The sequence below is a fragment of the Micropterus dolomieu genome, linkage group LG19, assembly GCF_021292245.1.
Source record: "Micropterus dolomieu isolate WLL.071019.BEF.003 ecotype Adirondacks linkage group LG19, ASM2129224v1, whole genome shotgun sequence".
Classification (NCBI taxonomy): domain Eukaryota; kingdom Metazoa; phylum Chordata; class Actinopteri; order Centrarchiformes; family Centrarchidae; genus Micropterus; species Micropterus dolomieu.
In genome coordinates this window covers 34525224-34552800 of record NC_060168.1, presented here as the reverse complement: position 1 = coordinate 34552800, position 27577 = coordinate 34525224, and the positions used below count along the sequence as shown (strand labels likewise).

At 42.8% G+C, this 27577-nt stretch overlaps 1 protein-coding gene across 1 annotated transcript in view; it reads right to left on the bottom strand.

Annotated features, from left to right (window-relative positions):
- Window positions 1-1101: 1101 nt before the first annotated feature.
- ccdc69 (coiled-coil domain containing 69) overlaps window positions 1102-27577 on the bottom strand; it is a 53102-nt gene continuing 26626 nt past the window's right edge. The window contains exons 2-9 of the mRNA XM_046030538.1: window positions 24391-24454; window positions 12764-12942; window positions 11073-11160; window positions 8523-8596; window positions 8306-8407; window positions 6558-6677; window positions 6360-6457; window positions 1102-4452 (exon numbers count right to left, since the gene is read on the bottom strand). Of these exons, the coding sequence (XP_045886494.1) occupies window positions 4284-4452; window positions 6360-6457; window positions 6558-6677; window positions 8306-8407; window positions 8523-8596; window positions 11073-11160; window positions 12764-12942; window positions 24391-24454 (894 nt within the window). The 3' untranslated portion in view covers window positions 1102-4283. The remainder of the gene's footprint in view (window positions 4453-6359; window positions 6458-6557; window positions 6678-8305; window positions 8408-8522; window positions 8597-11072; window positions 11161-12763; window positions 12943-24390; window positions 24455-27577) is intronic.

Genomic DNA, 27577 nt, shown 5'->3' with positions numbered 1-27577 from the left:
ACCTAAACAACAAAACAGGTCGATTGTCAAGTGTCCCAAAACAGCATGTATCCAGCGAAAGCTTAAGTAAGTCACGTGACCTGAGTCAGATGTGTAAGATGTGGTAAAACGTGAAACAGTGGTAGTTTGGTTACGTTCAGGCAACTAAAGCACTTGGTTGGTTTGGTTTAAAATAAGTACATTACGTAAGTCATGTGACCTCAATCATCTACAAAACAATATTTAACTTATAACGTGTCACTTTTGACTTTCTGTCACACGGGACTCGAACCTCGGTCGCCTGAGTGAAAGCTCTGAGTTTACTTAATGTTTGAAAACTGTACAAAGAGAAAATATGGCTTGACCAAGGGCGTCACTTTGTGTTGAAAAGCTGCGGGGACATTTAAGGGCTCATATTAGCAGTGTGACAAAACACAGTCACGAGAACAAGACAACAAGAAACTCCAATATATACTATGTAGAAGAAATATTCATTGATGAAATATTCAATTAGAAGATTTTGAGCATTAAACTCTTAATTTCCTGCATTCTCTGCACCAATTTATGGTGAAAATGACTAAAAGTTCAGGTGGCAGGTCAAATCAGAATAATATTATAGAATATAATGCAGTAATCAGCAGCTTGTTTTGTAGTTATTTTTTTGGACGAGGCAGATCCGTTTCTGCTAGATTTAAATTGCATTTCATGTTTTCTTATTGTGCAAGTAAACTTTTCTCATAGAATTTTTATTTGTCGTTTAACATTTCTTGTTCCAAGATAATTTTCAGAAAACTTTTAACAAATGCTTTCAAAAAGAGGTGGAGACACGTCCCCACGTCCCCAGTGTAAATGACACCTATGGACTTCACCCCTTTGGTCCTGCAGGCTTGTTTGGGAAATTAACATAAACTTGCTTTCTGCAGCATGGCCTATTTTTATTTCTTAGTGTCCATACGCCATTAAAGCAAAATGGGGTACGCCTGCAGAGAAAAGGACGAAAGCTAACTAGAATCCAGATGGAGAGAGAAACATGTTGCCTCTTTTACACGCTGCATCTGTCTTTATAAACAAGCCGATTTCTGGCTAAAATACAAACATTAAACTCATAATGATCAATTTTAGTTGCAGCTTTTTTTATTTAGTCAAGCCAAAAGGAAAAAACAAACTGTTGGACTTAAATCCATCCAAGAAAAAAAAAGAAGAAATAAGTTTCTACACGTAAAAAGCCGAGAAAATTCAAAAAACTATACAACATGGAAAACTCTCTCTTATACAAACTCCTGGTAAAATACTGGTCAAAGTGCTCGTGCATAAGGAGAAAGAGTTGTCAAAACACTGACAAACAAAAAAAAGGTCACATCCCAAAAAATCCATCACCGTGTTAACAAAACAAAAAAAACAATTACTGAAATGACAACATGGCAAAATACTTTTCACATCTTTATAAGTAACACGACATTTAGCAAACGGACACTTATCAAGCTTTTTAAAGGCAAGTTGTTTACAGTGATCGTTGTAAAAGTTAAAATATGCTTTAGACTTTAGACAAAGGAAACACCTATGATATTAAACACACCTGTTGCACTGTAGTTAGTATCTGACTGTTTGAGCAGTGCTGACCTTCAACGGAACAGAGAGCTAATCGGTCCAAAATGGCGGAAGCTAGCACATTAGCTGAGTCGCGTCATATCGTTTTATACAACTCTGCTCTGGTGGAGTTATCACACAAGTTCATGTAACAAATTCAGTTTGTCCATGTATGTTTGTCTGGTCAAGTTTTATTTAGCTAACTTGTAGCGACCGAGCTAACTTTGTGAGCTATTTTGGCTCGATCGTGCTAACCGGCTAACCAGCACATAACTAGTTAGCTCTAGCTAGCCCACCAGAGTTAACCAAACCCCAGTCACACCTACAGGTATTTTGCGAGGGTGAATTCCTGTATCTTTTTTTGCCACGTTAATATACTAACAGTTAGCATTGAACGTGTTTCCAGTGTGTATGATAACACTGCAAGTTAGATTTCTGACTTTAGCATTAATCTCAAAGTACAGGACTTCTCACAGGGACTCTGTCGTGTGATCCAGAGGTATGTGCTAAAGTATCAGCTTGTAAAGAAATGAAAAATCAGGTGATCAAGAAAACTTGAAGAGCAACTAACCGAGCAGTGCTGACCTTCGAGGGAACAGAAGGCGGAGCATTAGCTTTGGTGGAGTATGACCAGTAATCAGCAAGACTTCATGGTGCAACGACGGTTTGTCCATGTCTGTTTAGTTTGTCTGTCTATCTTTATGCACTATGTCGACTCAACAGTGCCAGCATGTTACCGGCTAACTAGCACATAACTAGTTAGCCACAGTAGCCTGCTAACTAGCCCCCAAGAGTTAACTACACCACCAATGCCCAGTGCCACCTACAGGTATTTTGCGAAGGTGTATGGATGAGTTTTTTTTTGTTCCATGTTTATGTTCTAACAGTTAGCATGTAACATGTTTCCACCGTGTATGATGACAAAGCAAGTTTTGACGTTAGCATTTGAGCATTAAGCTCACAGGGACTCATTTGTTCCAGAGGTACGCACAAAAGATTTTGGCGATAAAAACCTGCTTGTAGCGACAAAACCCTGAGGATTCATCTCCTGTGGAGCAAGAAACTGTTTAGGAACACATTTAAAGAAAACCCAGATCCACGAGTTATCATGAGGTTTCGCTCTGGACCAGCTGATCTCGGCACCCCTTGAGCGGAGATGTTAGCGTGCTCAAACACTAAGATTAATTTAGCAAATGTCATTTTTTACGGAATAAAACTAAAACAGTCCGTTGTCTGTTAGGAACACTTTGATTCTGAGGCTCATAAAACACAAAAAAACAACAACAAAATAACCAGGGCTCAACGTGGGTTTCCTTTCTCCTGCGTGGCGTCTCCCCCCCCCTCCCAGACAGTAGCGACGTACAGAGGTCTGCATTAAAAAAAGCAACCAATCACATCAGGCGTTTGTGCGTGAGTTTAGGAAACCTAAAGCAAGGCACGCTAACAGGAAACGAGTAAAAGCTAAAGGAGTAAACACAGTAAAAGAAAACATTTGGCATCAGGTTTTAACAGGACTAGATAAAAATATCACAGTAGATGAAGTTTAAACCTGCTGTGGGAGTGTTGGGGTCCGGCTTAGTTTAGTTTTAGTGTTGATAGGTTTACATCCATTTTCTGGCCACCTGCGCTCTCTGAAAGAGTTTCTGCCGCTGCTTTGAGGTCAAACGTCTTCTTCACAGATGGAAACTCCCGGGTGAGTCTGTCTCAGGTCAGGACTGGAGCTGAGGGTTCAGGTCTGACTGCACTTCAGCCAAACCAGTCACACAAATGTGAGCCGTCTCATCCTTCATATCCTGTGGCTCCCTCCATCCAGCAGCTTTGCCTCCCCCTTTCTGTGTTTAAACCTCATCAGACAGCAGGTCGTGAGAGTGAAGAATCCAGACTGAACGCTCAGGGTTTTTTTGAGGTAACTCATGTCACATGTATGCTAGCTTGGGAGCCAGAAAATCAGAAGGTACAGCTTTATGTCAACATGATCAGGCACTTCAGCGAACAGGTAGAGCTGTAAGGTGCTAAGGCTCCGTCACACCAGCAAGTTACAAAAATCTGTTCAAGGAGGCAAAGTAAGTCTGCGTAAATGTGAAGTAAATAAAACACTGTAGAGTTCGACTTGAACTCAGATGACAGAGAGCCAGGTCAGATGGAGGAAGCTATAAGAAAGGGTGAAATCCGTTGTATTATTTGTGTTGCACCGTGCAGTTTGAACTGAAGAGCGGCCTCTCAGTTGCAGCTTTTCCGAAACAATGAACCGTTGTGACGTACAGCGATCTGTGAGCAAACGGATCCTCCTCATCTGAAAAGAACACACTTAAACGTAAACACAACAGATCATCGAGGCCTCATTTTAACGCGGGACAGTCAGAGGCTCGACGCAGTATGGACACACAGGACGCAGCTTTAAGTCAGCAGAGCAGTGATACTTCAGGGACTGCAGCGGGTCCAGAATAAGGTTGAAGTTCTGCAAACATTTAGCAGTGGAGTGGCAGTTCAAAAGGGATAGTTCTGCATCGATGTAGACCGGATCCAGCTTGGAAACTTGTGGCTATGCTGCTCCTTGCTCTCCGTCAGGACGAGCAGCTGTCGCCCTGTTACTGAGCGGTAAACCAGGTCGACTGCATGTTACCTTGTGAACGATTACGGGCAGCCGCGCAGTCAAACACAGAGTCTGGTTTCTATCTACGTCGAGCGACACCGGGTCCACGTTCAGGCTGGTGTGATCATCTGGGTGCGAGCTCCTGCACCATGGTGGGCAGCAGGATGGTCGGACACGAGTCTCTGTGTCTCAGTTTGAACATCAGCTGCTCTTTTTCCTGAGAAAGCTTCTGGCTGACTGCTGCCTGCCTCTCCAGCGCCACCTTCAGGTCCTGCTGCTCCTTTGATAACTGCCTGGGAAACGGAGAACAGAGGAGATTGTTCATCGGGATCTGGCGAGTAGAGCTGCAACTAACAATTATATAAGCGATAAATCGATTTGTTACGTCCAGAAAATTGTGATAAAATGTCTGTCAGTGTTTCCCAAAGCCCAAGGTGACGTCCGGAAATTTCTTGTTTTGTCCACAAGCCAATAATATTTAGTTTACTGCCAGAGGAAGACTGAAAATATTCACATTGGAGAAACTGGAATCAGAGAACTTGGACATTTTTTCTAGAGCCCGACTGATATGGGATTTTTAGGTCCGATACGGATTTCGATATTTCTATATCGGCCGATATGGTTTTTTCCTCTTATTTTAAGAAATGCATGACACAAACAAAGATTATCCCTACCATGACATACATAATGCAGTATAAAAAGAAACTTTTCCATTGTGATAAATAGTACTTAAAACAAAAGTACAACAAAATATATTAAGGTTTTGATAAAAAAAAAAAAAAAAAAAGGTCAAATAAAAACTTAAATATCTGATTTGTACTACTAATGAATATTAAAGTAAATAGTGTATTTTGGGGGCCAGCAAATTACCCATATACTGCTACTGCAACTACTTCTACGAATAATACCATATGTCATATCTAATGTCATTGCTATAATAATAATAATAATAATAATAATAAACAGGGCTCTCCTACATAGGCAAATAATTACATATATATATTTTGTCATGCAATAATATATTTATATTATATTTATCTATAATAAGATATATTTAGAATACGTCAAACATTATAGTTTAATCGCTCAGCAACGTTAGCGCCCCTCCACTGATAAACACGGTATGGGCTTTGTGGCTAATTTAACAGCGAGTGTGAACGCTGAGCTCCAGCGGTCAGCTGACATTTTGTTCTGTGGTGCTGCAGTGTTGTTAACAGAGGAGCTGCAGAGCGCCCTCTGGTGGGCAAACTACACAACACTCATGACCTGAGGGAAGGATCCGCCACCGTTTCTCTGGTCATATATCAGCTGTCATAAACGCTGATGCAGTTATATCTGCAAGTAGCTTATATCGGCCGATAAAATCTGCAAAACGATAAATCTGTCGGGCTCTAGTTTTTTCTTTAAAAAACGGACTCAAAGCGATTAATCGATAATCAAAATAGTTGCAGGTTAATTTAACAGTTGACAACTAATCGATTAATCGTTTCAGCTTTACTGGTGAGTTCAGAAAATGTGTGTCTGTTACTTGATTCCAGCAATCGTACTGTGAACAAGTTAGCATAGCCCTGATTGATCCACTTTTAGAAAACAAACATTTTAAATGTTTACTTGTCACCATGCAAACTGACCTGACCAAGCATGAATTCATATGTTTAACAAATTGGCATCATTTTGATCCTTATATTGCAATTAAATCGCTGCAAAATGTTTATTTTGGGAGTATATGTGTATATATGTTTTCTTTTATATTTTAATATACATTCATTATCTGTTAAGTTCTGTGTGTGCAGCATGAAGGGACTACAGACTTTATTTTCATTTTACAACTTTGTGTTGTATAAAACTTGTAGCAAACCAGATTAAGGGTAAATATTCCCAGGTTGAGAAAATTCACTTTGCGTTGCATGTGAACACGTCAGGAAGGTTTACTGCACCACTGCTGGATTAGACAGACTTGGTTTCAGCTCAGAGAACCTGATAAACTGGCAACTGACTGCATAATAATTTGGTAAAAGAAAAAAAATTATTTCTCACTTTTTAAATCCTCTAAAAATTTTAAACCCTTTATCGAGATATTCTGTCCTTAATCCTTTAAACAAAAAGGTGAATAATGTTTCTCAGCAGATGCAAACTGTCCAGCAGGTGGCGCCACATTCCTGCTGCTGTTACAGAGGAGAAGACTTGTTGGTGTACGTACTGAATCAGAGCCTGACAGTTGTCCATCCGGACTCTCAGATCCTCGTTCTGCTGCAGGGTGTGGATGATCTGATCCTCCAAAGCCAAATTCTTTTCCACCTGAGAATCAAGAAGAAGCAGAATTATTCTGTGTGTAAAAGAAATATTTGCTTTGCAGACAGAGTTAAAAGTTAAACACACGAGAGTAAACTGGACCTACCAGAGCGTCCATCTGCTGCAGCTTCCTGCTCTGCTCCCGCACACGCTCACTCTTCATCTCAATTACAAACAGCAGAGACTCCTGTTCAGACTCCCAGAATGCACCTGGGCTGCCATGGGCCTGTAGGGTGGGAGGCACAGAGAACTTAGGCTGCGTCCAAAAAGTCAACAAAATCTGCCTTCCTCACCACCTTTCCTGATGTGAAGGAGAATCCGTAAGGACGGCGGGGCTCAGACAATCCCGCTGCTCTTTTCTAGGCCTTTATTAAGGCGACGGTTTTGATATTGCTGAAGGCTGCAATCCAGAACGTGAGGCTACACGCTGCAAATTCTCCTCACTTTGATCATTTTACAAGACTACACAGCTCGCAGGGGTCTCAGTTATTAGAGTTCTGGCATAAGAGAGAAAAGGCTTAATATCCAACTTGATCAACCTCCTTTATCCGTCGATTTCTCTTTTTTATTATTGTAGAAAACACTTTATGGCTTATTTCAACAACCCGAAACGTAAAACGGTGCTGAAACGGCTTCAGATTACAGCGAAGCCAAAAGAAAACAAACCAAGAGAAAGAAGGAAACTAAGAACTGAGAACTTATTAAAGTATCATGATGTGCGTCTGTGTTGCAGGATTTTGCTAAATGTGGTCGATGGATTTTATCGTTTGAGTTTGAGAACGTGCGCCGCTTTAAATGTTGCCGCCGCAAGGAATTGTGGGACGGCATTCTCTCCTTTCCTTTGGTAAAGGATGGTCCGGTGTGCCCTATGCTAAAGGAGATTTGAGAGGAAGCCTTTAGAGAACTCGACCAGCTCTCATCACGGCGGGTCACTTCGCTCAGTCAGGACCTTCCTGAGCAAAAAAGACTTTTGGGACGCAGCCTGAGTGAATTCAGTTCCTGGCTTTTATTAGAAATCAGAAATAACCCATTTTAATTGTCTGGTCTTTAAGTTGTAGTCATTTATAACTTTAATTTACTTGGAGGTGTCACGGCCGACCCGGAGCAGATTCAAGAGAGATTCTATTGAAATCAGAGCTTTGACCATTTCACAGAACAACAATAATCTTTACTTAAAGAGCACTTTTCAAAAAGTGCAAAGACAATAAAATACAGATATAAAACAGACACAACGCAGGAAGAAACTTAAATAAGAAATATTAATGCAGTTTTAAATAAATATATAAAATCAACTGAAATCAGGAAAGGCTCTCCTATAAAAGGCTGTTCCAGGGCCTCGGGGCCCGACTGCAAACTGTCCCCCTCAGTTTTCAGTGGAGACCCTGGAACAGACAGTCTGGAGTCGATCTGTAGTGAAAAGGCTGCTGCGGTAATCCAGGCGTGATGTAAGATGCTCTCGGTGTGCTTAAAAGTTAACATTGATCATATTTTTGATATATTTAAGACGGTAACAAGCTTTGTGGTGTGCTGCTCGAAACCGCACGCCGAGATCGGGCCTCAGATGATCCACAAGTGATGTTCAGCGTCCAGTTCTACTAAACACACTGTTTTTCTCGTAAATACATAAGCCTGTTTGTCGCCAGCCAAAAGTAGCATCCCAGCTGACATCACAGTCGACGTGAATTATAGGGGCACCTCGCTGACCAAGCTAGCTAGCTCCACCCTCTCGTCCATATATGGACACGCCTGAGAAGGAGAAGAAACTGACAAGGCTTCAGGACGGTAGTCCACAAAGCACCAGGGCGGCTTCACAGCGGCACGGTCATCTTCTTTTACAGGTTGTGTGGTAAGCACCTGAATATTTCTCTGCAGGTCCTTCTTAAACGTCGATTCTTCGACCCTCCTCTTCAGCTCGTTGAAAACCTGCAGCTCTGCTGTCAGCTCCTCCACGTTGCCCTTCATTCACAACAGAAATGTAAAAAGTTAAAGCATGAAAACCGACGTACGGACTGCAACACCGTAAAACTGTGACGCGATGAACCGACCGACCAACATCCGCTGATCTTTTTACCTTCAGGACGTTCTCAGCAGCCTCAAACTTTTCTGCAAGCTGTGTTTTCTCCTGCTCGTGTCTCTTCTGCAGCTCTGCAACCAAAAAAAAAAGAGGTAACCATGCAGACTGTGCATTCGTCGGTCCATCTCCTCATCCCATTTCCTTTTACCAACTCTGCTCTCAGTCTGATTTAGCATAAGTTTAAAGCTGCTAGGAACTGAGAGTACAGTCAAAGGTTGTAAAAAAATACTGTTTCACTGTTTATACACACAACTCCAGCAGGAGAAATAAAGAAATATTATTATTCAGTCTATTTACACGTCGAGTGACATCATACCAACTCGTTTTGTGCATTTTGTATGTGAATCACAGAAACTGTGGTTTTAAAAACCATTTCCCACACGTCCACACACAAACACTGACACTAAATGCAGGTGGTAAGAGATGGTGAACTGATATATTTGTGCCGCTCGTTGATGAGGTCACGGTTAGCTCCTACATCAGACACTAGTCATCAATCACCACCTTTGTCTGAGTGAATAAAGTAAAGACGCTGGCATGTACAATCATTTCTGTATTTTTAAACCCGGGCCCTTTGATGTTCAAATGACTTGTAGGACGCCATTTTGACTACAGTGCCCTTCAAACGTCTTCACCCCCTCAGCTTTTTACCTATTCTGTTACAGCCTTTGGTTCAATGTTTGTTTAATCTGAATTTCACGTGATGGATCAGAGCACAACAGTCTAAGTTGGTGAAGTGAAATGAAAACTGGCATGTGCTTCTGTGTCTTGTTGTTATGAAGCCCATAAAAAGCTCTGGTGCAACCAGTTAACTTCAGAAGTCCCATAATTAGTGAAATGATGTCCACCTGTGTGCAATTCAAGCGTCACATTGTGACAGTCCGACTTCCCGTCATTTGTCTATTGAGCGATACCACATTTTACCGTCACGTTGGCTAAAGCAAAAATAAAAAAGGGCTTCTTACCGGCCGGCGATCGGTGTGTCTGGTCAGAAGTACGGCTCTCCGCGTAATTCAAAATTTCAAAACAGGCGTAAAGTCGGGTTAGGCGTTGGTACGAAAATTTCATATCACGATTATAGTGACCAAAATCATCACAGTTATGGTCAGACTTAAAGATAATTGTTCACAAGTGTAAACCATCCAACTTGAAGGAGCTGGAGCAGTTTGGAAGGAGGAATGGGCAAAAATCCCAGTGGTAAGATGCGGTAAGCTCAGAGACTTATCCAAAGCGACCTGGAGCTGCGACCAGGGTGGTGACGGCACAGTGGATAAGACACATGCCTTTGGTGTGAGAGACCCGGGTTCAACTCCCCACTGTGACACATCCACCACTGTGTCCCTGAGTAAGACTCTTAGTCCCTCGTTGCTCCAGAGGCGTGCGACCTCTGACACGTATGACAATCGTAAGTCGCTTTGGATAAAAAGCATCAGCTAAATGAATAAATGTAAGTGGCCACAAAAGCTGGCTCTACAAAGTTATTTTGTCCTATTTGGCGCGGTGCTGCAGTGGTTAGCGGTGGTGGGTTCAAACCCCGGTTGTCCCGGCCTTTCTGTGTGGAGTTTGCATGTTCTCCCCGTGTCTGCGTGGGTTTTCTCCAGGTGCTCCGGTTTCCCCCAAACAATCGATGCTAATTCCAGGTTGTGAGGCAACAAAACAGGAAAAATGCCAAGGGGGGTGAATCCTTTTGCAAGGCACTGTATGTTGCAGCCGGTTCAGCTGCAGGCTGAAGCATCTACTGCACGGCTTCAAAACTTTCTGTACCTACGAGTCATTTCAGAAACAGGACCCAGGTTTAAAAATACAGAAAATGACCCTTTAAGTGCCAAAAGTTTAATTTAGCATTTCGGCTAACTGACAGCATTAACGTGAGTTACAGCTGATTAAATTTCACGGCCAGACGTGTGGTGTCAGGTTAACAATAATATAAGCTATTATTTAAATTGTAACACTCGTGTAAATTTCCTTATCATTCTTTATATTTTGTCAATTTTATATTTATTTAAATACAAATCCTCTCCCCCTGTAATATGTCAGCACATGGAAATAATAGGGATGGGAATCGCAGAATGTCTCACGATACGATAATATCACGATACAACAATTCTGCGATACTCGACGTGTCGTTAGACAATCCTAAAATGATACATCACGATATCGGTCTACGTCGATATCCGACAAGACCGAGACCATCAAAAAGTGGTCTGGAGCTACAACACCAGATATGATGGGCTGGAATATCAATACAGTATCATGGAAAAACGATATGTTGCTGTATCAATTTTTTAAGTAAATAACTGCCACATCGTTTTGTTTTTTTCTTTAAACGTAGTTCTATGTTGCATCTCTTCATTACATATTGATTTGTTTATCTCAACTGTATGTTAGTGTGTAGCACCTAATCACCAAAGCAAATTCCTCCTACATGTAAAGTGTGTTTGATGTAAAGACGATGAATCATTAAACCCTTCCAGATGTCATAATAACTATTATAACAAAAGGTAAGTCAAAAGCTTTCTGATTCTCTTCGTCTGTGTCGTTTGTTACCTTCCAGGTTTCTCTCATGTTCTTCAGTAGCAGCTTTACTTTTCTGCTCGTGCAGCACGTTCAAGTCAGCAGTCGTCTCTGTTTTCACCTGAAAATCACATCAGAGGAGGCCGCTTTCAGTTGGACGATCGACAGGCGAGACCAGAAGAGCAGACTTAAGAGAAATCATGATGAAACATTAATGAGTCTGTGGGAGAACTGGACTGCTGGCAGCCCAACAGAGCTGAACATCTACTAAACAATCTGAAGTGTAAAAGACCTGCAGAAACACTCATCAGAAGGATCGTATGTGACAGTGCAGAGGTGTGTCTGAACACTCAGCGGGGTCACAGCCAGGACACGAGCAGCAAGTTCAAAATGGTCAACAAACTCAGGCGGTCACGTGCGCCGGAGAGGCCGTTCGGCCGCGCAGCTGCCGTCTGAGCCGACCGCTCGGCCAAATCAAGTCTATGAATAACTTCTGAAGCAGACTTCCACTCCTGCTGCCAATGAAATCACAAATGCGACACCCTGATCATTAATGTGCCGCCTTGTCAGCCTCCACTCTGCTGGGATCAGGCTTTCCACCGGAGGCCGAGTCTGCTGCAGGGAGTTGCTCCAACACCGATGTTGGTGATCAGGTCTGGCTCAGACCAGGTCCAGTTCATCCCACAGGTGTTGGATGGGGCTGAGGTCGAGGTTCCTCCACACCAACCAGGGAAAATGATTTCTTTATGGAGCGACATCAAACGCAGCACGCCGTCGTACAGTAGTAAGCATGGAGGCCACGGAGGTTAGCCCCGGTTAGCTCATACCTGCTAACACTCCCGATTTTTCGCCGTTTCTGTAGCCTCTGACTTAAATAGCAATTGTAAGTTGCTTTAGATAAAAGCGTCAGCTAGATGAATACTTGTGAAAAACAAATCTGATCCGAGCAAAGAAAATGAGATCTGGTTTCACTTAGGCTGTGTTCAGACTGCAGCCTAAGTGACTTTAACTCCACTCATTTGAAGCATCGATGCTTCGTTTTATTCATGTAACTATACACTGCGCGTTGTTTTGCACAAACTGTTGTTACTGTCGAACAACAACTGACGCCGTGGACGACGTGATTTGATGCCGCCGACTGTAAAATGGAGAAAGAGAGAGAAAACCGCGAGGGAGGAAGAAGGGCAGAGATAAAGACAGGAAGTGTCCAAAGTCTGGGATCATTAGAAGCTAACAGGAAACAGCAGCTCTGTACAGCGAGTCCAGAACCAGCCGACCACAACAGAACCACGGCTTCAGCATCTGAGCAGAAAGACCCGGTCCAGCATCCAGTCCACAGAGCGGACCCCAAACGATCCAAATCTAGCGCTGACGTAAATGCAAACGTTACATTTACCTTGTGCCTCATGTACCGAGGGGGGCCAAGCTAAAGTATCGATGAAGTAACCTGACGCACACCGCCATCTAAAAATCAGACACCGTTGCATAAAGCAGACTGCACGACGCTTTTCAGAGCATCACCACTGAAGCGTTGACACCTGCAGTCACACAGACAGAAGAGGCCATCAGGTACAAAGGTGGAGTGTCCTGCGGGCTCACGTAGAAAACACAAGGTGTCACAGGTGGATACAAGGCTGTGGTCAACCATCTCACCCGTGAGGCCAAGGGCCGCTGCGATCAGGAGTGATCGCTGAAGTTTCATCAGCCCTACATGACCTGCTCACCTTATCGAGGATGCCCAGGACCAGGGCGCACACGTCTTCATCGGCGTGGTCTTTCAGTAGCTCCGCCCTCTCGGGGTTCCCGTTGGCAGAGAGCACTTCCTTTAAAGTCCTCAGCTGCCACTCAAACCGCTCCAGCTGCTTCTCCAGACAGACGTCCTGCTCACCTGACGCCCGTTTACCTGCAAACAGACACACAGCATGGTGGGAAGTCACTCAAACTGCGGAAAGAAAAACGTGGAGTCACTTTTGATGAACCTTTTTAAAATTTACCAAAACTTGTAAAAAAAAAAAAAAAAATGTAAAACCAAAACGGTGAAGTGCCCCTTTAATAAACTTCATATCCATCATCATCGTGTTGAAGCGGTGGGGACATAAGGGCTGAGGTTAGGGGTGTGACAAAACAAGAACGAGAAGATATTTTAAGACTATTCTGAAGAAATATTGCTAAAACAAAAAAATTATGCTAAAATACAGAACATGAGTGGGGGCTCTGTGGATCCCCCATAAGCCCTTAAGCATTAAACCCCTTTCGGCCATTTTTCTGCACCAACCTATGGTGGACATGTCTTTATTTACATTAAGGGAAACACAAAAGGTGAAATATTAAGATATAATGCAGTAAGTTAAGTTACCTTTTTGTATAATGCACTAAAACCCGACCCATTTATCGTTTTGCAGCTATTATTGGCTGATATAAGCTACCTGCCTCAGCGTTTATAACAGCCGAGATATGACAATTAATGAAAAGAGAAACAGAGTCGGATCCTTCCCTCAGGTCATGAGTGTTTCATAGTTTGCCCACCAGAGGGCGCTCTGCAGCTCCTCCGTTAACAACACTGCTGCACCACAGAACAAGACACCAGCTGACCGATAGATAGATATCTATCTATAATTATTGGCCTGTGTAGGAGAACCCCGTTAATCATTATTATGATCGCAATGACATGAGAGATGATATTTGGTATATTATTTTCAGTAGTAGCACTATATTGGTATTTTCTATAGTTTGTTTCGCTGGCTCACACAATACTTACACTATTTAATGTTCATTAGTAGTAGTAGTAGTATATATATATAAAAATCAGATATTTGAAAAATGTTTTCTGTAGTTTCTTATTATCGAAACGTTTATATATTTAGTTGAAACAGTACAAGTTTATGTTTAAACTGCATTATGTCATGGTATCGTGGTGAGGTCTCAACATAACAAATGTTAGGGATAATCTTGTTTATAGGGGAAAAGAATATCGGCCGATATATATCGGCTATTGGATTTTAAAATCCTCAAATATCGAAATCAGTATGGGACTTAAAAATTTCATATCGGTCGGTCTCTATAATGCACATTTGTTTGTTATAAACTTTCTTATTGTTTAAATTCACCTTTCACATTTCTTGCTGCAAATTATTTTTCAGAACATTTTTAACAAATGCTTTCAAAAAGAGGCTCCTTCTAATTCCTTGTGGTCTTCAATAATAAACTGTATTTTAAAATGGAATCATTAGGGGTCCATGTCCGAGGAGTCCCGGGGGCCACGCATGTAGGGCAGAGTTCTTCCAGCTGGGCTCGAAGGGAAGTCTGGCCTCTTCTCACCATCTCCTCAGCCTCCTCCTTCTGTTTCAGGAGAGCTTTCTCCATCCGGTTCAGCTTCTTCTGCATTGTCATTGCAGCTTCAGCCTCTCAAACACAAGATCCTTCTGCAGCGGTTCTGCTTCAGAGCGAGTCTTAAACCAGAGATGGGGACTCGAGTTTTAGACTCGGACTCGAGTCAGACTTGAGTCGCACACACAGTGACTTCAGACTCGGCTCGGACTCGTGAACAATGTTTACTTTAGGAAGCGTCTGATAAGCGTGCCGTTCTTCACTCCCTGCGTTACCTACAAGCTGCCTACGTAACACGTGAGAGGACAACAACCAGCTGCTGAGCCGTTCATCATAAACTTTGGCTTTATACAACAAGGCCCAAACAAAGAAGCGCCGAACGCAAAATAGTTAGTAACCTGCGGTTAGCTCAGCACTGGCCATCTAACGTTAGCTTGCTTCAGCTACGACCTACAGGAGGTTAACTTTTCATTATGAAAAGATGAACGAGCGTTCGTTTACTCGCCAACCTTGTGGCGGTCGATTAACGGAATAATTTACGTCCCGCTGGCTGCCGTCACGTTAATTATTACCGTCGGCTGCAAACAGGTTACAGGTTTATTGTTGATGTAAAGTTACAGTTTAATTTGGTTATAACGTTACACTGGGTTTGAGAGTCTGGGGGACGTGTTGGCTTACAGTAGTTTATAAGCTGTGACTAGTAGCAGTGCACATTACATGGTTGTGCTCTGTAAGAAAAACAGGTTACAGGTTTATTGTTGATGTAAAGTTACAGTTTAATTTGGTTATAACGTTACACTGGGTTTGAGAGTCTGGGGGACGTGTTGGCTTACAGTAGTTTATAAGCTGTGACTAGTTGCAGTGCACATTACATGGTTGTGCTCTGTAAGTTAAAAACAGGTTACAGGTTTATTGTTAATTCTGCAACGTTAGTTTTATATAGTTATAACGTTACACTGGGTTTGAGAGTCAACAGGGTTTGTTGACTTACAGGAGTTTAAGAGCTTATAATAAGTCATTAGTTGTAGACACATTGTACATTAGGCTGTGTGGTTGTGCTCTGTAAGTTAAAAACAGGTTACAGGTTTATTGTTGACCATGTTAACGTCACAGTTTTATTTAGTTAACGTTACACTGGGTTTGAGAGTCTGGGCAGTGTTATGACTTACAGTATTTAATAAACCATCAATAATTGCATTGCACATTACATGGTTGTGCTCTGTAAGTGAAAAGCAGGTTACAGTTACAGAATCCCTTATAGCTACGCAGTTTTACAAGCAACCTGGATTGAACGCAGCAGGTGATACAACATTCGTAAGAACCACGAGACTTGAGACTTGACTTGGACCCTAGCTCAAAGACTTGTGAGCATCTCTGCCTTAAACTCTGCAATGTGTAAAAGCTGCACAGCATTGAGTGATCGTTCTGAGATTGTTTTCAGCCGCTGCACGTAGCCGCTTTTCAGCACGGAGCTTCGTCTTGAAGAGCCTCTTTCTCTCTTTTCATCTGCTCCGGCCTGACTTGTCCTCGGTGGTGAACGTCTGCCGCCGGAGATCACTCTGAGTCATCGTGTTCATCTTTCTCATCTGGGCTTTCAGCCGCTCGAGGTCCTTCTGTGAAGAGGCGACGTGTTCAGCCTGAGCCTCATCCAGCAGGGCTTTCAGGCTACATATCTCCCTCTGCACCAGCGCTCGCTCCTGACTCCATTTCCAATCCTCTTCTGCTCTTCAGGTTCATCCAGATAATTAGCCAGCGAGTCCTCTCGGATTCCCAAGAGTGGCGACCTGAGTGAATCTCGCCTTCTTCCAGGGAACTAAGGAGGAAGTTCAGTGAAGGTTCAGTCTCTCTGAAGCTGTAATCCATGACTTGACATGACCTCAGCGTTTCTTCTCCTCAGTACTCTGTGCACCTTCCATTGTCACAGTGACAAGAGAACACGGGAAATAACATTTTATCTCGTGCACACAAAAAGTGTTTTTTTAATTTTGTCGTATTTGCACAAGATTTAACCAAGCGGTACCGGATCGATTTTCGCTGTTCTTATTTGTGTTGTTGTGTTGAATGTGGTTGCATGGAGAGAAATAATGTTTTGAAGATAACTCCCAATAAAAGTGAACATATAAACAGTAAATATGGCCAAAACATGGACATTCGCCTGGTGTATGTTTGAAAGATTGTGTGATAACTGTTGTATATTAGTTTGTTTTCATCAGATTGACAGTGACAGTTGTGTTCCAGGTGTACTAGAAGATATTCAGGTGCATTATAATCTACCTTATGATGGTTTTGATGGTTTATTGCATTAAAATATAGCTGTTTTTTTAAACCAGGCGAGGATGAAAATGTAATTTTTTTCTGTATTGCATCTCCATGTAGTCTGTAATGGTAAAACAAATATGTTAATGTACGGATGGATTTATATTCCTCAGCTTCTGACCTTTCAAAGGAGACCAGAGTTATGAATCTACGCCTGATGGTTGAGGATTTTTTACGGATTCCTGTTATTTTAGGCGTTTTTCCTGGAAACAGGCGCCAGGGTCCACGTGGTTAAATAAAAACAACAACTTAAGATTAAAATGAAGGCGCTCTAACATTCAACAACATTATCCATCTTAAAAGAAATTGTTGCGCTGAAGTCGTTCGTTATACAAAGAACAATGAATAAATAAATAATATGAATATAAGTTTTAGGATTCAAACCTTGTTGGCAGGTTGATTAAAACTGTCTGTGCATCTATTTCATGTCCTCTGTCTCTTCAGGAGTTGAGGGGTTAATATGACATGTAAACACACACAGATCTAACTAATTACATTTCTTCCTGTCATTACATCATCGACATGCAGACGCACGCTCATTCAGATTCAATGACGTCTTCAGTTTGGACCTCATGTCTGCAGGCTGCACTCCCAAAAGCATCGTAAACCTAACGAGGGTCATTCTTAACCCTGCAACAACCTGATCATTACATTTTTTGAGGACATTATAAAACAATTTCTACTTGGCAGAAAACATCTAGAACTGAACGACGAGCGTCAAAAGAATGATACGTGATGTTTGTAACATCAGTGTGGCTTTCTGAGGCTGTAGCTCCTGCATTTTTTTATTAATCCAAGTACAAATTAAGGTGGAAACAGGTCGGAGCCTGTCTGAAGATGGATTCATTTTTAAACAAAGAGCAGCTTCAGTTTTTTTCTGTTGCCGTTCGACAGGTGAGACACAAACATCGAAGCTTTGCGATCCTTCAGAGTCGTACGGGGGAGGAGACCGGGTCTGAATTAAAAGTGAAAAACAAGATGTAATAAATAATAAATCAGAGCTGGTGTTGAGTAATAAACTAATATTTGAAATGAGTGCATGGAAAACATCTTCACATAAAGTGGAGGCTTTGTGGGTTTATTAAGTCATGCAGAATTTATTAGAGGACACTTGTGATCCTGATGACTGAGAACCAGGCGTGAAGCTTTCTCATGTGATCAACATGCGAAGCTTCAAACTGTTTAGCCAACGCAGAGACATAAGACATTACGTCACAAGTGTTTACTGTGGCATTAGTGTTGCAGTCCACATTAATACCTTTAGTGTTTTAGAATTGTTATGTAATATAATCTTTTATTGAATCAATTTGAACTTTTTGTTGCATAGCCTGGTACGACAATCTTACAGTGCAAAGCAAAAATAAACTGTCTGACATCGTCGAGGTAGCCAGCAAAATAACTGGCAGTGAAAAACTTTCCTTGGCAGACCATCTAGAACAGACAAGGTAGGCGTAAGGCTGGGCCTATCACAGCCAGCTCTGACCACCCTCTGTTGGAGGAAATTGTTCTTCTCTCCTCTGGGCGAAGATTCCTCAAGATAAAATTTTCCTTTTCACCCACGGCAGTTAACGGCCTGAATCGGCAGCGAGCTGGAGCTGCTGCTCAGAAGCATCCGACAGCGTTGCTGCTGCTACCATTGACGGCCCTTCTCGTCTTTGTTCATGTCTCACGTATGTTTGTTTTATTGCAAATCAAATTTCCCCTGGTGGGACGATAAAGGTTGTATTGAGTACATAAACATATCGAAATATCAAAATAAACAAGATGTAAAATAGGTTAGTTAACAGGGAAGTTACTACAGCGCAGGTTAGTGCCATTTGTTTAGCTGAAGTTCAATATTCACTGCCAGTCTATTTTTGACGGAAGCAGCTCAGAGCACCCGGCGGCCGGCTCGCTCAGACCATAAAGCTGCAGTGTTCAGCTCGCTAGGCGGCAAAATGAGATCCACAGATACGCTGAGGCTACCTCCTCTCTACTACGCTCCTTTAAACAACAAGAACAGTTTCTGTCCACACCAGCGTTTAGCTGCGAAACAGAAATGATCTCAGTTTACATTAAAACAACTGAAAACGCACATCACCTACACTGAGCACGTGCGCGTCGTTGTAAACAGGAAGCAGATTGTCTACTCTGCAGCTAAAGAAGAAAGTTCTACTGGAGACGAACGCAGAGCAGCGATGGTGAAGAACCACAGCAGAGACTTCTCTGCACGAGGTGGAACTGTTACTGCGAGGAACACGGGAGGACAGAGTGGCTGTGGCGGCGGGAAACAGGCTGGGGGTCGCCGCAAAGCAAATCTCGAGACGTGCAGAGTACAAGTGTACAAGTCTTATTTACACAGTACTGAATATTTTAATAAAAACACTGGGGCTGGCTTCGATGCTTTGATAGTAATTACGAGCGATTATTACCAAATCTTTGTTTTAAACTTTGTTATGGCGGCTGGCAGATCCAAGTGCAGGACTGAGAAAGGGAGGAGTTCGATGAAAGAAGAATTTTTATTGCAGGGGATCGGATATTGAGCAGGTGAAGAGCGAGGCAGAGCTAAAAGAGATGCGTGCCGCAGCAGGGGGAACCGTAGCCGAGAGTCTGATCCGGCAGGTCCAGAGCGGAACCCGGGAGGGGGTCCAGGCTAAAGGCTCTTCTTCTACAATGTAATTATCTAAATGCGTTCATCATGTTGTTGTTAGTTTGTTTCATTTTAAAATGTAGGAAACTGGACTCTTTTGATCTGCAATGGAATTAAGCAGGATGCTGTCATCACTCAGAACGGGGTCAGCGGCGTTTTCAAACTTCACCGTTTCTTTCTGGACGTCCGGTGGAAACGTAGCAGAAGGTCTGAGTGTTAAAACCAAGACTTAGCGGCGTGGATGCAGCTCTAGTGTGCATCACTGCACCAAATTCCTTCATTTATCATAAACAGCAGGAGAACAGCCCGCCGTGCCCGTGGAGCCACAGTAAACCACCGCAGGGGGAAATGACTTCTAACCAGCTGTTTTCCAGAGTCCTCCTGCCAAAGCGACAGTGATTCACAGAAGGATGACGACAGCGCGGTCGCACCATCCTGTCTGAAATGAGTGAATGAAACTCTACACTGCTCATAAACGGGCGGAAACGAGCGCACGGTGAGTCACAGCAGATGGTTCAGTCCGTCAGCTCACCTGTAATCACCCCTTTTCTCTCCAGCACAGATCTGTAAGCTCAAACTCCTGCAGCCCGTAAACGTCTGAAGTTGGAGCAAATAATAATAATCATAATCATCGTCATCAACTTTAATCATCATTTCCATTTCAGCAGCTTTTTATCATTTTGTTTTGGCTCCTGATGTTTTTACTCGTTTGCAGGCTGCAGAGCCGCCACATGTCTTTGTCAGAATGAGTGTGTGCTTATATAATAATAATAATAATAATCTTTATTTATGGAGCACTTTTAAAACCAACTTCACAAAGTGTTTTGGAAGAATCAATTACAAGTTATAAAGTAATTGATTTAAAAACCATTTCAAGCAGTTAAAACATGAAGACGGGTAAAACAAATTAAAAAAGTCATTCCCGTATTATACTTCAAATTAAATCAGGGAAGACTCTTTGATCGAAGTATGTTTTAATAAGGGCGGTTTTTATGTAATCTCAGTGTTTCCCGCAGGATTTTAAGAGACCCCTCTCAGGGGGAAAGAAGAAAGTTTTGCACATTTTAAAGTTAAAAGCATTAATTTGGTACAAAAGTAAGCGGCTCTCTATGAAGAACTTTGTACTCTTGTAAACAACGTTGTGTAAACAGCGTTTCAGGGATGTAGGAACCATGTTGACGAGCCACTCAGAATCTTACAGCTGAAATGTACGAACGATGTGAAACGCAAACAAAAGTTTGCTTTTATGAACTGACCATTATGTATGTGTAGACAGGAAGTGGATTGTGTATGTATTGCCCGGACCTCTCAGCTGTGGAAACTCAGTGGCCTCTTAAAATCTCTTCTTAAGTTTCACTTTTATTGGTTTTCTAAAGCTTATATTCTTGCTGTTATTGTATTATTTAATGTTGATTTTTAATTGATTTATATTTTTAAGTATGGATCACGTTTGTCTTTCTGTACAGCACCATAGTGCCATACAAATAAAGTTATTATTGTTATTATATTGACATCTGCTGCTTGCGCTCACCTCTACCTGCATTTTATGATCTTGACGTGCCGCCTGAAGGAGTGACGGTTGATGTTATCAGTTAAAAAGCACAGGTGTTGCCTTACCTGCTACGACAGGCCAAACCGTGCACAGCACCTGGATCAGCTGCTGGGTTACTGTGTTTTATTAGCCGTTTATAACAATGTCAGTATTATTAAAAGCTAGTTATTCCAAACTAAATTATCAATAAATTATAGATTATCAAGAGTGAAAAGTTTCCAGACCAATAAAAGGAAAAATCCGCCGGTTGAGCGATGATTTCTGGAAATACTGCAAATAATATCAGCAACATCATCGAGCCGAAGATTTCAACATCCAGCTAATGTCCCGCTGCAGCACACGGCGAGACAGGTGAGCCGGCTGCGATCCGATATCGGAGGATAAATGTGGGTGTGTTCCCAACTTTGAGAAACCGGCTGCGTGAACCTATCACAACGAGTAGTTGAGAGTTGAGAGTGCGTGGCGCTGCGTCTCTGTCCGCCCACACCGGGCGCTCGCATGTTCCTCTAAAAACAGATAAGCCTACGTGCAATGAGAAACCCAGTCCCCTTAAAGTGATACCGATAGAGTACTTCATTCGATACGAGCAAAGTGATCCATTTTATTTTTTCTGGTTTCAAATAACCGCTACATAAAAAGTATTCCAGATCGCTCCTCATCCTAATTAGGTCGTCCTCACTGCTGGTATTAGCCTATAAGGGGAAAGACTGCAGCTTGGGAGATATTTTATATTTGAGGAGGAGTGAAACAGTTCAGTGACCAAATAAGTTGTGGGAAACTAATTTAAGCCATTTTTTTAATACGTGTGTTGAAAGTAAAAGACGGAAAAGGATTTTCTGTTAAAAGAAGTCACTAAACTACACTAAAGACTCCAACAGAGTAGAGAGAGGCTCCACCTCCAGCCGATCAAACCAGCTGCACCTGAAGCAGCCGCAGCTGCAGCCGCAGGCTCCGTCAGGAAAATCAGCTGATTTAACTGATGTGAAGAAACGCAGCGATCGATCGGCGACAAGTGATGCGAACAAATAAAAATGTACAGAGGTGTTAAATGATAACAGGAGATGAAACCAACGGAAAGCCGAGCTTGTGGTGAGAAACTGGCAACAGTGAGGAACACTCCTGAGACGCAGCCGAAGGTGAGCGGCTGTTAAAAATCAGCGTGGACTGAGCGCGTGCAGCCGTTTTTATCCAGTTTACGGTGCAGGCACATCAGGAAATAAAAGGCGTGCTCTTCTCTTTCTTTCGGTGTGTTTGGCTGCAAGCAAAACGACACAAATTGTCATTTTTCGCCCCAATCTGGTTACAAGAAGTAGGCCTAGGTATTGAATGAAGTACTCGTTTGTCTGGAGACGTTTCGATTCTACTCGATACCGGGCTGTTTCGGTCGATACCGTAAAGGTACTGAGTAGCGATACCCATCCCTAGTTATAACTGGTTTTAAAACAAGTGGTAAAAAAGTACACTATTATATGAAATGCAGTATTTGATATCTTATTGTTATACTTTATTGAACACACTGGTGTCCAGGTCCTCCTCCAGGTTGTGGATGGAGACTCTGCATCAGACAGACGGACACTGAGCCGGCGCGCCAACATCTGCTCCCCTTGTTCTGTTTTACATCTGGTTTACTAGTTATTGTTCTAAATATTGTTTCACTTTGTTCAAGTTGAGAAACACACATTTCAAAATGTCAGGATTTTGCACATTCCTTGATAACTAAGCGAGCAGACTCAGAGGACCATTTGTTCCATCATAATCACAATGTTGGCCGCAAGAATCACAATATGCCTTTTTCTCCAAATCGTGCAGCTCTAGTTGAGAGACAAAAGAGGAAGTCCTCGGCCGCAGGAGCTGTTCTCAGAGACAAAGCTATAAAAAGCCACCACCCTGGGGTTGGGTATCGTCTTAACAATTCAGATTCTACTTATGGAATCCAATTCTTATTTAATCTCAGTTCTGATACCAACCTCTTCACCACAGATCTCGTCAGCGCTCGGTGACCTTCATCCTCTTCCTCTTTATAGGAAGTAAATTTAAACAGCCGCATGTCATTACCAACACCATCCATCGTACAGGGTCGCGGGGGGGCTGGAGCCAATCCCAGCTGACGTTGGGCGGAAGGCGGGGTACACCCTGGACAGGTCGCCAGTCCATCGCAGGGCCACACAAAGACAAACAACCACTCACACTCACACCTAAAGACATTTTAGGGTCACCAATTAACCTAGGCCGCAGGTCTCTGGACGGTGGGAGGAAGCACCCGGACAGAACCCACGCAGACACGGGGAGAACATGCAAACTCCACACACATTACCAATACCAGTGAGAAAAATACATGTTTATCCCATTCGTCTCATAATCGTAACAAGGCTCCTGGAGATTCCCACCCCTCGAGGTATCGAATCGCTGAGGGAAGATGCAAACCCCTACTGTTTAGCAGCAGACAGACACAGTTAGAGACGAGCTGGTGAGCAAAGCGGAGCATTTAGAAGCTAAAGGGTCAGATTTTTCCTTCAGGAGCTGGTGGAGACCAAACACGGAGCTAACAGGGAGAGAAAATCAAACGGCTGGATGTGGAAATAAGCAAGTGTTTGCTAACAAGTTCAACATTTCATCTAGGGATGCACCGAATGTTCAGCTACTGAAATTAATCAGCCCAAAATAGCAAACAAAGCACTTTTGGTGTTTGGCCTAATAAGTCAAAAGACCGATTCAATTTTTCCGAACACTTCCTGCGGGGTGTCGGCAGTGTGGAAGCATTTTAAAGAGTCCGAGCCGTTTGCAGACGCTGTTCTGCTGAACTGTCTCCCAGCACATCTGCTCCATCTGTGGCTGACTTCTTAGAAAAGAACTGCTCTGAGTGTTTCTGTCAGTGAGAAGGAGATTAAGCTAGCCGCGCCTACATTTGGAGTGCACACGTATTCCAGCCTTTACGGTAAGTGAAGCGGCACAGAGCGAGCTGACAGGCAGGTTAGAGACCCGGACCCCCCCACCATAGTCTCTGCACATCCTGTGGGAAACACTGAGGAAAAAGCTCATTTTGACTAAAAATGTGAATGTACTTGTTCAGTGTTCTACAAATTTTTTCATTATATTTGGTTTCAGCTTCGGCCAAGAATTTTCATTTTGGTGCATCCCTAACTTCTAACTAAGTCCATGAGTGACAAATGGTAAATGGGCTGTACTTATATAGCACCTCTCTAGTCTTCCGAGAATCTGACAAAATAATTATTTATTGCAGGTTTTTCTACGTCCTGAAGAGGTAAAACTATCTCACTATTAATAAAAACTCAGAGAAAAGGCTGAAAAAATAATTGAATAATAAACAGTTTTGTCTTGTTGATCAGCAAGCAACACTTCCCTCCACCCCCGAGTGAGAACCACTGGTGTTTGAAAATATGAAAACAAATGCTAAAATGCCCAGAGTGACAGCTTGTTTGTCAGATTCTCATGACATTTAGATGTAGAAACAGGAAGTGAGAGACCGAGATCAGTCAGAGGAAACCCACAATCTGACACACACTCACCTCCTTCATCTCGGCAGCTGTTGTCGTTCTGGTTCTTCTCTCCCTTCTTGCCTTTGCTTTTCTTCTGATAACGACAGGAAGAGAAGAAAAAGAAGAAGGAAACGTTTCATTGGCTGCATCAACAAACACAGAACAGATATGAGAAGAGTCCGGCAGCTCAAACCAGCTGTGGACAAAGCGCTTACATCCTTTACTTTCCTGTCAATAATAAAAAACAAAATGTTCTCAAACTTTAAAAAATGTATGACCTGCCACCTCTGTGGTTAAACTTTGCAGCTACTTGGTTAAAGGTCAGACAAAGATCGATGGATAGAAATCTCCAGTGTCAAAGTTACCATGACCAACTTACTCCATGACCGTGCATTCAGACCACACGCGAGGTGAGCGCGTTGGGCGCAGCAAAGTCAAAGCAAAGACACGAAGAGGTGCAAATTACTGTCAGGCGGCAACATTTCCAGAAAGAAAGTTGCATGACGTTGTGTCTTAATAGCCTATCAGCTTTAGAGAGGTGGGATTCTGCTTTTTGGCTTTTCCCCTCTCCTTTATTGAGTTATATCCCTTTATGTGCATGTAACAGGTTTGCAAAGTGAAAAAGCCCAAAGGGAGTTCCCATCTCCCACAGAAAACTCTGCTCTGAACGTGTTTAGCTTTCATCCCTGTGACGTCACAGGGATGAAAGCTAAACGTGCCTCATATATCGCTCGCCAAGCGGCGACTCCGACACGCTGCAGCACACAGCTCTCCTCTCCCTTCCAAACACTAGCTACCCTCCAGGCAGTCAGTGGACAGAAAGTTGTTCCTGTGATGTAGAGACAGAGCTCAGTTAAAACTTTATGGATACAGATTAATAACTCACCGCTCTGAAACTCTCGCTCCAGTCCGTGTTGCCGAGCTGATCAGCAACACGTACGGCTGAACCCGACCCGACCTCCATTCAGAAAACAAATATTTTAAAAGTTGTTGTCCTGCTGACAAACCATCAATTCATCTGTCTAACATATCAGCATCATATTGTAGTTATTTCAGATCGGTTTGATCTGTTTCTTGCAACTAAACACAGCAAAATGTTTACTTTGGTTTCATCCAGCTGACATAAACTAGTTTTTAGTGTTTATTAGCATTATCACGTTGTGTGTGAACACTCTGCAGTAGTGCAGCGATAAAACTCACGCAAGAAAAGTTTCCATCAACGTTTTTTAATGCGCATTTTGAAGCGTCGCGTTAGAAAGGTTGATGGAAATGGCAAAATTCGAAAACAAATCTTTTATTTCGCAAAAACAGTTTTTACGCTCACATGAGCTGGTTTTTGCCTTTGTCGAAAAAGAGTAAATGCGCTAAATGAGAGATGGAAACACTTTTTCCAAATAATTTCTTCAGAGGTGTGTCAAGCAAGCAGGAGACTCTTTTGAATGTCGTTTAGAACTCTTCAAAGTAAAAGCTCTCAATAAACTTGCCATTAAGCATTTATTTTGGAGGCACAATCACTTAAGAGGAAGTGATTGTGTGAGTAACTGTATCTGTCATGACTGAGATCTATTTCATCACCAGCCGCTGTCAATTTATTTATTTTTATTTTTCTGCTATCAAAGCAATCTGGCCGGATATCATTGGTGGCGGGCCGGTTCTGGCCCGACCACTGCTGTAAAGAATAATGCAGCTGAATGACAAACTGAACCTCGCTCACCATTAAACACCAGCCACGCTCTGAACCCAAAGTAAGTTTCTGTTTCATTAATAATTAATAAAACAACTCGTTGCTGCTGAGAGAACATGGATATTAGATTGGACTCCGCAGGAATAATGGATTACACATGACTTTTCTTTCTGGCATTACATATCTGCCCTCCTGCTCTCCAAATATCGGTCGACCACTAGTGAACATTTTCCTCTAAGGTCAAAGAGTTTCTAAGGAGCGTCCAGAACCAGTTTCATCTCAGCTAGAACAAGGCTGGCTTTCAGAGCTGAAAAAACACAGTTTTGATGATGTGTTAGGATTTGCGATATATATATATATATATATATATATATATACACACACATACACACACACACACACACACACACACACATACATACATATATATACACACACACACACACACACAAAGAAAAGATTATTTGGTAACTAAAATAATCGTTGGTGCGGCCCGAGTATCGATCCTGGTTCAGGTCCGGGTGTTAAACTGGAGCAGTGAGGCCGTTATGAAAGCTGCTGATGGAAGTCTGACTCTGACCTGCCAGCTTCTCTCTCTCATTAGTGTCCACATGACTGACGCTGTAACTTTCCCTCCGTTACATAACTTCAGCTGCTGCTCGAACAGCGACTCCGGACAGATGGACGACTGTTTGTTTAAGCTGCCGGTGATCAGAGAGGCCCAACGGACGCTCCTCAGACCTGCACATTCATCGCTGCACCGACCTGACGGCCGCTGCGGGCCTCCTTTACATTGTAGAAAACACAGTTTCTTCTTCCTCTTGTTTGTCTAAATAAGATATTCAGTTTGCAGCGATTTAGACAAGAATGTGGGTGGAAATCTCTACTCAACTCACGACTCGATAAAATGTTTATCACTGCATCTTTGTGACTACTTTGTGCTTTTATTTGTAATGATCCGTAACAAATTTACTTGTGTGTGCGTTAGCGGGTATGTTTTCAAATTCTCCACCATATTTTAGTTTTTACTCACACAAACCTTCACCTCTGCTGCAAACACACCAGCCTCTTCCTGTTTCTCTCTCCCCCTGTATGTGTCTGCTCTGCTGACTTTCTCCATCAGCATTATGCTTTATGAAGTCGCAGGAAAAGACACAGAACTCGTCTTCTGGCTTGTTAAAAACGTAGCCAGTCAAAATGATCAGAACCAGCGCAGTATGACATCTGGTTTGACACTGGTGCGTTTACTGTCGTCCTCTCCAGCAGCCAGCAGGGGGCGCCTTAAACCTGCGTCCTCTCTAGCAGCCAGCAGGGGGCGCCTTAAACCTGCGTCCTCTCTAGCAGCCAGCAGGGGGCGCCTTAAACCTGCGTCCTCTCTAACAGCCAGCAGGGGGCGACTTAAACCTGCGCCCTCTCCAACAGCCAGCAGGGGGCGACTTAAACCTGCGTCCTCTCCAACAGCCAGCAGGGGGCGACTTAAACCTGCGTCCTCTCCAACAGCCAGCAGGGGGCGACTTAAACCTGCGTCCTCTC